A 12,402-nucleotide genomic window follows, 5' to 3' on the forward strand; every position below is an offset into this window, starting at 1 on the left:
AGCACAAGAAAAGTGACTGATGCAACCTTGAAATTTTAAGAATGTGAAGAACACACTTTTTTATATATCTGATCCAAATTATTCCCTTGGTTTAATATTAATTTAACTTTTACATCATCTTAAATGTGGCCAAACTATTGCAGAATTCACAAAATATTTTGTAGTCTAGATGTTTGTACTGGGTGCTCACAGTTCGCACAGCTTTGTTTTATCCTATAGAAAAGTATTGTGCAAATTTGTCAGATTAAAATTGTGGGTCCACTTCATTTAAAACAATCAATTAATGTAAAACCTCTACAAGCTGTCACAATGTTTAACATTGTATTAATTGTGAGAATATTTATGTATGCAGAACAGACTTGTTGATAGAGTTAAATAAAGGAGGAACCTTATTAAATCATTCACTACAGTATCTAGCCTACGCTGATGATGTGGCGTTACTCACATGAAATAATGCTGTGCTAGGCAAAGCCCATCAACAACTGGAGAAAGGTGCAAGAGAACTTGGCCTGACAGTCAATGTCGAAAAGACCAAGTATATGGCAATGACCAACCAACAAAACCTACCAAATCTCAGGATAGCCGACAGAGAGTTTGAAAGGGTGAGAGACTTCAAGTACCTTGGGTCGACTATCACTGAGACAAATGACATTGGCAGTGAGGTGAAAGCCAGAAAAGCAGCTGGTAACAGATGCTACTTTGCCGCATTACCCATGCTTAGGAGTTTGCTTCTATTACAAAAATCCAAAATCCTGATTTACGAAACAGTTATAAGACAAGTTGTTGTGTATGGTGCCGAAATGTGGACCATGTCTGTAAATGAGGAAAGGCTCCTTAGCATATGGTAGAGAAAGATGCTACGTAAAATATATGGCCCAATATATGATCAAGAAGGTTGACGCATTCGTACGAATGCAGAACAACAAGACCTTTTTGAAGAACCTGACATTGTCACTACCATTAAAATAAGAAGACTGCAGTGTGCAGAGCACATGGTCAGAATCGAAGAAGACAGAGCATGTAAGAGGATTTCTGATGACAAGGCTGAGGGCAGACGGCGGAGGGGATGCCCCAGAAAGAGATAGGTGGATGGAGTTGAAGAAGACATGAAAAAGCTGGGTGTCAAGAGGATGGAGATGGAAAGCCATGGACCAGATAGAATGGCAGGATGTTGTGATGCAGGCCAAGGCCCTTCAAGAGCTGTAGAGCTGAGGAGTAAGTAAGAACAGCCTTGCATCATTCACTTATTATAAAATACACAGTAAATAAATTGTATCTACTGCCGTAATATTTCTATATTCAGCCTTATTTTTCAATATTATTTACTTTAGTTTCAACTAACATTCATGTTACTATAAAACTAGTATCAGGTGTATTACTTGAAGATAGTTCACAACATCTAAAGTAGTGTTTGTATGACAATAAGAGTAATACAGTTTTTTTAAGGTGAAACAGATTTTGACACATTAACATCAGCTGACAGCACATCTCATATCACTTCTAATGGATAGGTCATTAGTTATTCAACAAATTATATCTGATGTATTGTGGGTGTAGCCCATCATCAGTATGGATTGTTCAATAAATTATATTTCATGCATTTTCAGAATGCACTGTTCACCAATTTATATTAGATGCATATTGGGTATAGCCCATTTTCAGAATTCTGCAGATGGACTATGCCCAAAATGCATCAAATATTATTTGTTAAACAACATGTGATCTGTTCATTTTAGGTGACTCATTCTGCAATGATATAAGAACTGTTCTTGCCTTACATCGTGTTAACAGGCCTCCTACATGACTTTGTGCCACAACATCATACATTAATACCACATCCAGTTTTTATAATAATGTTTATGTGTAAGTTGTAGCATTTCCAGCAGCAACATTTTTGGCACAGTGTTGTCTTCATCAACTGTCATCTTCGTGCACAAGTAACTGTGCAGCATCATGCTGTGGTATTCATAAGATTTTGTACACTAGGTGTGTTCCTAATACCCCAAAAGTGTCAATTCTACTGTATATATTGGAAATGCCTTGTGGCTAGGGCCTCCTGTTGCGTAGACCATTCGCCTGGTATAAGTCTTTCGAGTTGATGCCAGTAGGGTGACTTGCATGTTGATGGGGATGAAATGATGATGATAAGGACAACACAATACCCGATTCCTAAGTGGAGAAAATCTCCGACCCAAATGGAAATTGAACCTGGGCCATTAGGTATGACATTTCGTTGTGCTGACCACTCAGATATCAGGGGTAGACAATTCTACCGTATTTTTCCATATTATTTTAAGTCTTTCAATAGTAGGCATCTGTAATGCAAAGTCAAACACAATTTTCGCATAAATATCAGCACAAAATAATACATTTATCCTCCGCAATGCTGATTATGTTGTTCTAGTAAAGTTCATCATTAGTATGTTACAATATGTTTTTTTTCTAATGTCTGTGCTTGCTGTAGGGGACCTTTATTCAAAGAATTTTTTACTACAGCAGAAACCGACATGTTCTTGTGATCCTAACTATGAACATGAGTTAAAATAAATGTGAAGTTCTTCTGAAGATGAACCTTTTCATCTGAAACTAATAACTGTACATTTTTTATATAAATAGAATAATTATCAAAGGTTGGGCAGTATGTGCAGCAAGTAAGATTATCAAGCATTTTGGGTGTAGTAGAGATGCAGGAATGGAAAGATTAGCCTAACAGAAATGTTTTAAGATCATCATCACAGTCAAATGTATCAATCAGCTGCAATCAAATTACATGCAAATTAGATGGCAACATAAACTTACCTCATACCTTCGGAAGAGCAGATGATATTCAATTATGGGTGAATAACTGTCTACTTCCCAGATGAGTGTATAGTTGTTTGCGATACCTATGTTTCTGTCTTTCTTAAATACTGCAGGTTTCGCTACACCTGTAATGGGAAAAGCATAAATATTGAAATGGAAATAATTATGTCATAGTTCTCCTGAAAATGCAACCCCATCATGGATAATAGGTGTGGGCTTTGTACATTTAGTACAATATCTGCACACATAGAAATGAAATCAGCAAAACAAGAAAATCTGGAGTGATTGGTGCAGTGTAACAGACATTTGAAAGTAGAAAAACTGGCAATAAGAAGCCTCATATAGTACTGGCCTGAATGGAATGTGACTTTTCAGATTTTTAATTTAAATTGGGACTTCTGAAAGAAGTCATATTACTTGAACATTATACAAAGGTGATCTTGTCTGTGTTTTATACCTAAGCATAACTGACACAAAAAAATAACAGCAAAAAGAACAAAGCAGTCATTACTTAGAGATATGCCACACTGTTACTGATGTCCAGGAGGTTGGATTTGGGGGAGGGGAAGGGGTGAAGAGAGTGCTGTTTACTTCGTTTAGTGGTCTCCATAGGAAAATGTTCAAGGTTTGTCCACAGGATAGCAGTTTTTATTCTAAGCTAGATTGCATTTATTTTATTTATTTATTGCAATAACGAACACATTCATTTGGCTTGAGAACTGAGTGTCTGTGATGGTCTTACACAAGTCCATTCTATGCAATATGAAATATATCCTTCAATAATGATCATGTACATTTAATTTCCTACAGCAGATACAATAATGTCTTGTTCTGGGTGTACCTCTTGCCATCAAACATGGCCTCTATTATTTGTTCTGTATTATTTCATTTCCCATTCTCTTTACAAGTCCAAAACTTTTTAACCTACTTTTCACAGTCCTATCATTCAACTTATATCCAATATGCGTATAAAGTACATCTTGTACATCACTTCCCTACATTTTGTTGGCACATCCCTTCCCCAGACTAAATCCCCACACATAAAATGCATTGCTCCATTGCATCCTTCTGCTGACTCCCACCTCCACCTTGCATTCTGCATTATCCCAGTTCCTTAATATTTGAAGTGTCCACCCCTGGTAGCTGAATGGTCAGTGTGATGGATTGTCAATCCTCTGGGCCCAGGTTCAATTCCTGGCTGGGTTGGTGAATTTTCTCCACCCAGGGACTGGGTGTTGTGCTGTCCTCATCCTCATCCTATCATCCTCGTCGACTGCAGGTTGCTGAAGTGGTGTCAAATTGAAAGACTGGTACCTGGCAAATGGTCTGCTTGACAGGGGGCTCTAGCCATACGATTAAATAAATAAAATATTTGAAGTTGTGCACAATTTCAGTATTCTGCCATTTAATATTAATTCGCCTTTTCCCTTCTCTATCTCCTCTCTGTACTATCATAATCTTACTTTTATCCACACTGCATTTTACGTCAAATTCCTCAATTTTTTCATTTAATATGTCCAGTTTTTCCTTGCACATCCTTCTGTTGATTCCTGCAAGACAATATCATTGGCAAATAACAGCAACTTCATCTCTTGTCCCTTAGAAGCTCCTTTTATCTCCTTGAGAGTTTTGAGACACTACACTGCCATGTCCCAGTCCCGTAACACCGCAAACCAATCAGTTTTTCTAACATTGATCTATAAAAACTGAAACTTTTATTGCGCTTTACATGAAGAATTTATTTTCTGACTCTCTTTCTCTTCAAGGTATCCATCACCTTTTCTCTGTGGCCACTACTGTATGTCTGTACTAAGTCAAGAAATTCCATCACCAGATCTTTCCCACACTCCCAATGCCTTTCAACAACTATTTCATACTAAAGATGGGTCCACTGTTGATCTACCATGTCAAAATCCATACCACTCCTCCTCTAACTGACCTTTGACTGACCGAGGTACTACAGTTGTTAGCACACTGGACTCGCATTCGAGAGGACGATGGTTCAACCCTGTGTCCAGCCATCCTGATTTAGGTTTTCTGTGATTTCCCTAAATCGCTTCAGGCAAATACCAGGATGGTTTCATTGAAAGGGCATGGCTGACTTACTTCCTCCTCCTTCCCTGATCCAATGAGACCGATGAACTTGCTGTTTGGTCTCTTCCGCCAAATCAACCCAGCCCCTAACTGATCTTTCAATTTTTCTCTCAATCACCCTACCAGCATCTTCTCCATTATTTTTGCTACTCATGATACAAATTTGATAACGTTGAGTGTTATTTTAGAATTTTAAGCTCAAAAAACTCCCTGATCTTTTCCTGAAGTTTCCCATCTTTTAGTTTTCACACTTTTAGTTTCTTCTCCCTTCCTGTCCTTTTCTTTTATTTTTATACATCCTCATCTTTGGCACCACTGTTCCATAGTCTCCATGAAAAACTTCTCCCAGGAGAGCATTTAAATTCATTAACTGTCTATGATTTTGTTTTTTGAACAGAAAGTAGTCAATGACTGTGTTTGTCCTTCTCTGTTCCTAACAATTTTTTGCTATCTTTTGGCCATTTTCCTTCCTGAACCACGTATTGCCCACAAGCAAACCATTTCTTTCGCAAAAATCATCAAATTTCTCTTCTTCATCAATCTTTTTTCCACACCCATTTGGATCAATTATATCTTTGGTCCCTAATTTCCTGGGATTTACATCACACATCAGTGTCCTTTCATTCTCTAATTTCTCTAAGAATTCCTCAATATCCTCCTCTTTATTTCCTGTCTGTGGTTCATATACTTGGGTGAACTTTTTCACTCCATTACTTGTCCTCAGCTAAATCTTCATCATCCTGTCACTTGTGTCTTCCACTGCTTCCAAACATTCTTCGAGGTTTGGTTTTATTATAGTACCCACTTCATCTTTGGCCTCTTGTCCATCATTTGAAATGAAGTCTGTGTCATTTCTTAACTCTCCCCCTTCCTGTATTCCTCAACTAGACTTCACTGAGCCACATCATTTAATGTTTTCCCTTTCCATGAAGTCAATCAGCTCTTCTGACCTTTGACCAAAATACTACACATAATATTGTCATTATTAGAAGTGTTAAGTTGCCTGTGGCCAGACAAAACATTAGCTGCCCAAAGTCTTCAGACTGGTGCTGATTCAGAACTATGGAGCCCAGTGATCAGGAAAAGTAGTGACTCCAATTTCAAAAGTTGACATTAACGATGGGGAGAGCACAGCGCTGACAATTCTCTCCAGTATTGGCATTCAGTGTGCCTTACACCCAATATACAGGGTGAAGCAAAATTTGTGCACTCGGACTTTGCAGTGCAACTACTCACATGCCAGTAATTAAAAAAAATGTCTGTCACAAAATTTCATTCAGCAAGTACATCCGGCAGAAAAATGATGTTGAAGAGTGGCAATCTGGCAACATTGTAACCACGTGTGTGGTTAACTACCTCTGTCAGCATATATTAGTCATGCTGTACAGTTGGTGCTGTGAATAGAGTTTTGGGTTAGCATGCAAGAGGTCGATGGTTCATCCTGGGTTGAGACATATGGTTTTTTATTTGTTAAATGTAATCCAGGTGGTATGGTATGTGGTATCTTAATCATCAACAGCAATTGCAGCCGGTCCTCTAGAAAACATTTGCACTTACATACCACAATCATAGAAATGTAAGATTAGTCAGTTTTGAAAGAACCCCTTTCCATGTCATGGGCATGAAATTATTCACACCACTTCTCCTACTAGATGTGACACCTGTTTTCTTTGTACCTCCTTCAATGGTCCCACAGATTAGGACCGACTTTTATTCTTGCCTCATTCAGGTCCATTATATTTTGTTTGGGCCTTACATAACTAGTAGAACTAGCAATGTGCCTGGCAGATAATGTCCAAACTCAGTTATTATTTGTATGTATTATCCCCATGGTCCCACTAATTATGCCGTTCAACATTGAGTCTGGTAACTGGATGTTGTTTAGTATATATCTCAATTCATTAATATTATTATTATTATTATTATTGTTGTTGTTGTTGTTGTTGTTGTTGTTGTTGTACTATCACTGGGATTGTGGAAACATCACATCTATTACCATTAGGGAAATAGTGTAATTCAAAACCAAACATTTGACAGTTAGTGGTGTCTGATTGAATCACTCAGAACAATATCTGTTAGAGGGGTAATGAGCTTTAGGTGCAACAGCTCACAGGAGTGATGACGCGTTTATACACTACGTGCTGTCCACCAGTTGGGAAATAGTTGTGAGTGGAGTACACATCTGTGACAGACTCCAATGTTCATGCATAGATATATCGAATTTTTTCATTGTAAACTTTTAAACCACTGTAGCAGACATATGGCATACATAAACGATGAATATTTGGATATGCTTCTGATCTTTGGTGCATTTGATAACTGGGCTGGTGTTGCCACTTATGAATATACTGTTAGATATCCTCATTGACGCCATCCCGGTAAAAATGTGTTTTGTCATCTGGAGCTGTGCCTTCAGGAGTCAGGTTCTCTCCTTCCACCATGGTGTGATAGAGATCATCCACAGACTTGTCATACTACAACTACTGAGGTCATACACCAATAACCTCAGCAAAGTACACTTAGCATAGCAAGGCAGCTGCATGTCTCGCAATTCACGGTCGTTAACATGGTGCACGAGCATGGGCTGCACCATATCATTATGCTTACAAACAATGCCTGCATCCTGCAGATTGTCATCAATGGATGCAACTCTATGAATGGTTTCAACAACAACAGGAAGTCAACGATGACTTCATGAACACTGTAAAATGGTTGAATGAAGCAGCATTCACTCGTGAGGGTGTCTTCAATATGCACAATGCCCAGCATTGGTGTGAGGTTAACCCACACATCACTCACAACTGTGGATATCAAGTTCACTTTGGTATCAACATCTGGGCCGGAATATTGGGCGACAGGTGTCTGAGCCCCTACACATTGTCGACCAGTTGACTGCACGAAGGTATCATGCATTCCTCTCAGTCTATCTGCCTGAAAGCACTGGAAGATGTTCCACTACATGTTCAGCAGAGGATATGGTTACAACATGATGGTGTACCTCCACACTCTGGAATTAATGTGTGACAATATCTGGACAGAATATTTCCAGGGAAATGGCTTGGATGTGGAGGTCCAGTTGTATGGCCACCGCATTCACCTGACCTAAATCCCCTGGATTTCTTCCTGTGGGGACACCTGAAGGAGCGTGCATACTCTACTCCACCAAAGAATGTTGAAGAATTGGTAGTGCATGTTCATGCTGCTCTGGTTACTGTGGATGCAGCTTTGCTGTGAACAGTCCAGATCTGTATGATCTGGCAGGTTGCGCAATGTCTGAAAGTGCAGGGAGGTTGCTTTAAGCATCTGTTGTTCTGAGGACAATGTTTTCTGTTGTGAAGGTCATGTGGCTCTTATTATGGACACTATTATTGACACTGGCTGCTAATGTGCAACATCTGATCGCTCATATTACATGTAGTATAAATGATAGTTAGATGTTGTATTATTGTACTGTGCTATCATCTTTAGCATCTCAAAATTGACATTGTTTTGTAGGTATTCTGTCCTATGACAGGTCCTTTGTATCAACTGTCTATTTCTTATTTGTCTAACCACGTATTTGTTATGTTTGGCATTACAAAATGTTGTAAATTTAGGATACATGTGACCTAAGAAATGGTGTATATTACTGTATGAAATGTCAGAATGAAATTAGTGAATAAAAACAATGCTCCCCAACCCAGAATCAAATCCTTGACCTTCTGCATGCTAATCCAAATCTCTATCCCCTACACCAACAGTACAGCACAACTAATATGTGCTGTCAGAGGTAGTTACCATTGATGTGGTTTGGTTACAGTGTTGCCAGACTTCCACACTATAATGTTCTTTTCTGCCCAATGTACTCGCCAGACAAAATTTTGTGAGAGACATTTTGTTATTGCTGGCATGTGAGGAGTTGTTCTGCGAAGCCCAAGTGTGGGAATTTCACTTCACCCTGTATACATGTCATTGACCTGTACTCTTTCACAAATTAGGCAGAACTGATTCCCACTAAAAGTGTTTTATGGGGCTATTTACCACAATACACATTGTTTCATTTCTTCACATGTGCTGTACTGCATATTTATGATTATTAAAAAGCTTACTGAATTCATTTTGTCTCTGAGTAAACTGGAGACTACCTGTATAGAAGTTGATACAAGGTAATATTTATTGAACTATATGGGAAAAAAAGAAAACCTAAATTAGTCACAAATTATGGAATACACAACTTTATTCAACATGTCAATGTCACTACAGATATCTGGATTTAGGTTATGACATGTTCTATATGCCAGCCATCATTGGCAATGATGTGGCACAGATGAATAGTGAAATTCTACACGATCCACTGAATTGTCAGAATGTCAGTGCTCTCAATGACCTCCTGAATAGCTGTTTCAAGCTCAACAATGGTTTTAGGGTTATTACTGTACATCTTGTCTTTAATATAGCTCCACAAAAAGAGGTCGCATGTGTTCAGATCCAGAGAATATGATGGCGAATCGAAGCCCATACCAGAGGCCTCGGGGTTCTGCAGAGCAAGAATGTAGTTTACAAAGTGCTCCCCCAGGCCATTCTTCTGCTTTGATTGGATCGAGCTCCATCTTGCATGAACCACATTTTGTCTAAATCAGGGTCACTTTGGATAATGGGGATGAAATCGCCTTCCAAAACTTTCATTTACCATTCAGTAGTCACCGTACTGTTAAGGAATATCACACCGATTATTGCATGTCTGGACATTTCACACCACAAAGTCACCTGTTGGGGGTGAAAAGACTTCTTCATCATGAAATGCAGATTCTCTGTCTCCAAAATGCGCCCATTTTGCTCACTGATGAACCCATCCAAATTAATGTGGGCTTCATTGCTAAACCAAGCCATGCAAGTGAATACTAATTCCCATCATACCCCATGGCCAACCATGCAGTTTGGATATCCTAACACAAACTGTTCAGCAGTTATGCTGATTTTATTTCATGTAGTTCAATAATTGTCACTCTGTTTGTGCTTCACAGTACAAGTCTTTGCATGGATTGAAAAACAGCATGTCATTTTTGTCACCTAGAAGTATTGGTGGTCAGATGTGTGCAGCGTATATCTATATTACTAAGGCCAATTTGTTGCAGAGTAGTGAAAATTTTAGGTTAATTTATTGTATTCTTTTTGGAACTTAAAAATCTCCTCTGTAGGAGTAAACATTGATTCTCATCATTTGAAACTCATCTTACTCTGTCCATGAGATCTATAAGGTAGTTAAATGATGACATACAGGCTGATGTTGGGTTCATTGACTTCTGAAAAGCATTTGATGCAATTTTGCCAAATCACACAGTGGAAAACAGAAGATTATGGCGTATTGGACCATTCTTATGATTACAGTGAAAACTTCCCTCTGAGCTCAGTACATTATTCTTTACTGAGGCAAATCACCATACGTGAATGTAGCTTTGAAGGTAACTCAAGGGCATGTTATTGAACTGTTATAGTTCTTGAGATATAAATGGACAGATGGATTTCAAAACTCCATGAGTTTGAGAATGTTCTTATTATACATCATAAAGATCAAGCAAGCAATAAATGTAAAATTGGCAAGAATTGATGTGAATGATTGGACATGTAATTGATTAATATTTCAGTGCAACCACATAAAGCAGGTAGCAGTAACACCATCTACATTCTCTATATTGGAAAGATAATGCAGTGGGCTTCTCATTAAGAAATCACATTTTAGTGTTGTTTATTCATGGGAACATTATGTGATGACTCTTATAAGAAGAAGCAATAGCTATCAGCATGTGTTAGAATTCTACGTGGCAGATCACAACCTATTAAGACTGTGGTTTATCGTTCCATGATGTTGCTGCTTGTGTTAGTCAGGATTCCATAACTGTCATGAAAATATGGAATCAGTGGGTTCAGAAAGCCATAGACCCTTCATGCAGACTCTAATGGTCCCACATGTCTATGGCTGGAGAGGGCAGACACATTATCTACTCAGCCATATACTACAGCTACATCATGTATCTTTGCAAAGTAAATGGGCCAGTTTGCAGTAAGACATGTCCATAAAGACATTTTAGCAATGTCTGGAGCACCATAAACTGTCAGCACAACCACCATTGCTATGGCTTTTCTTGATGCAGAAGTTGGGAGAGGTCAGCAAACAAGGGTGTGTCGAACATTGGAAGCAGGTGTGACAACAAATTGTCTTTTCAGACAAATCCCAGTTCTGCAAACAGAATCACTATGGATATATCAAGTGTGAAGGTGCCAAGGACAAATAATGTTTCTGGATTGCATATGGGTCCAGCAACTGGTGTGAAGATATGGTAAATGAATGGGTAGACAACACCGTCACCTCTACTTCACGTAGTTGGTAATTTTGATAGCGGCTGTTAAACATATGATGTGTTAAGGTTGGCATCTGGTTCCTGTCTTTGAGCTCTCTGTGATGTTGTCTTCCAACAGTATAATGCTGTACTCACCTGCCTCAATACAGAGGGCATCCAACTATTGCCTGGTTAGCATGTTCTCCAGATCTCTCACTGATAGAAAATATATGGTCATGCTTTTCTGAGAGATTGGCACTGACATGCTACTCACCAGCTGCCACTACAATTGAAGAACTCTGACACAGAGTTGAAGCTGCATGGAATGAAGTACCCATATACATTAAACATGTTCAGTTTGATTGGGTGTCCAGCCAGGTTAGTCATTGTTGTTGCCAGAGGTGGCGGCTGTATGTAGTAAATTTTCCACCTTGTAAAACCCCGAATCACCTACAAACTTAATCATGTATATTCTTATTTTATTGTATATGCGGAATAAGTAAAATCTGGTTATTTGCTGTCCTTACAGATGTAATTTTAATGTTGAACAGAAAACTGTAGTGGAACAAAAGAAATGTCAAGACGACTGGTGCTGGAACTGATAGCTGACCCTAAACATAAACAAATAAAAATTATAGATGTTGTGTGTAATTACTCATAGTTGGAGGGATCCATTACACTTCGATCACACAACTGGAAACCAAGCAGTCACAGTGGTACATATGTAGAGATATGTGTCCTTAGTTAATGGTGGGACGATGTTGTAAATCAAGGTTTACAAATGACAGTTGTCAAAATGGTTTATTGAAAGAACCCTAACAAAATGTAATTCATCCATGAACGAGACAGCTTACAAAATCCTATTTCAAGCAAGTCTAGAGAGATGCCCATCAATGTGGAATTCTTATGAGACAGGATTAATTGAAAAGTTCCAAAAAAACAGCTGTTCATTTTTTCATGGTTTGTTTAGTAAGCACGAAATCATCATGGAGAAACTCAACCAATTCTGTTGACAGACACTACCAGAGAAACTTTGTGTAACACAGAGATGCTTGCTGCTAAAATTCTAAGAGAATTCATCCCAAGAAGACACAAATAGCATAATAGTTCTTTCCGTATGATTGTAAGGTCACAAATTGGAGCATCTATCAAAGCTTACTGACAGTCATTCTTGCCATACACTAGTTGC

General features: G+C 38.5%; 1 protein-coding gene across 1 annotated transcript in view; it reads right to left on the bottom strand.

Moving 5' to 3' along the window:
* LOC126321085 (limbic system-associated membrane protein-like) overlaps window positions 1-12,402 on the bottom strand; it is a 220,713-nt gene that overhangs the window by 26,132 nt on the left and 182,179 nt on the right. Inside the window, exon 8 of the mRNA XM_049994146.1 lies at window positions 2,800-2,927. Within this exon, the coding sequence (XP_049850103.1) occupies window positions 2,800-2,927 (128 nt within the window). The remainder of the gene's footprint in view (window positions 1-2,799; window positions 2,928-12,402) is intronic.

This window comes from Schistocerca gregaria, chromosome 2 (assembly GCF_023897955.1).
Source record: "Schistocerca gregaria isolate iqSchGreg1 chromosome 2, iqSchGreg1.2, whole genome shotgun sequence".
In the NCBI taxonomy this organism is placed as follows: Eukaryota; Metazoa; Arthropoda; class Insecta; order Orthoptera; family Acrididae; genus Schistocerca; species Schistocerca gregaria.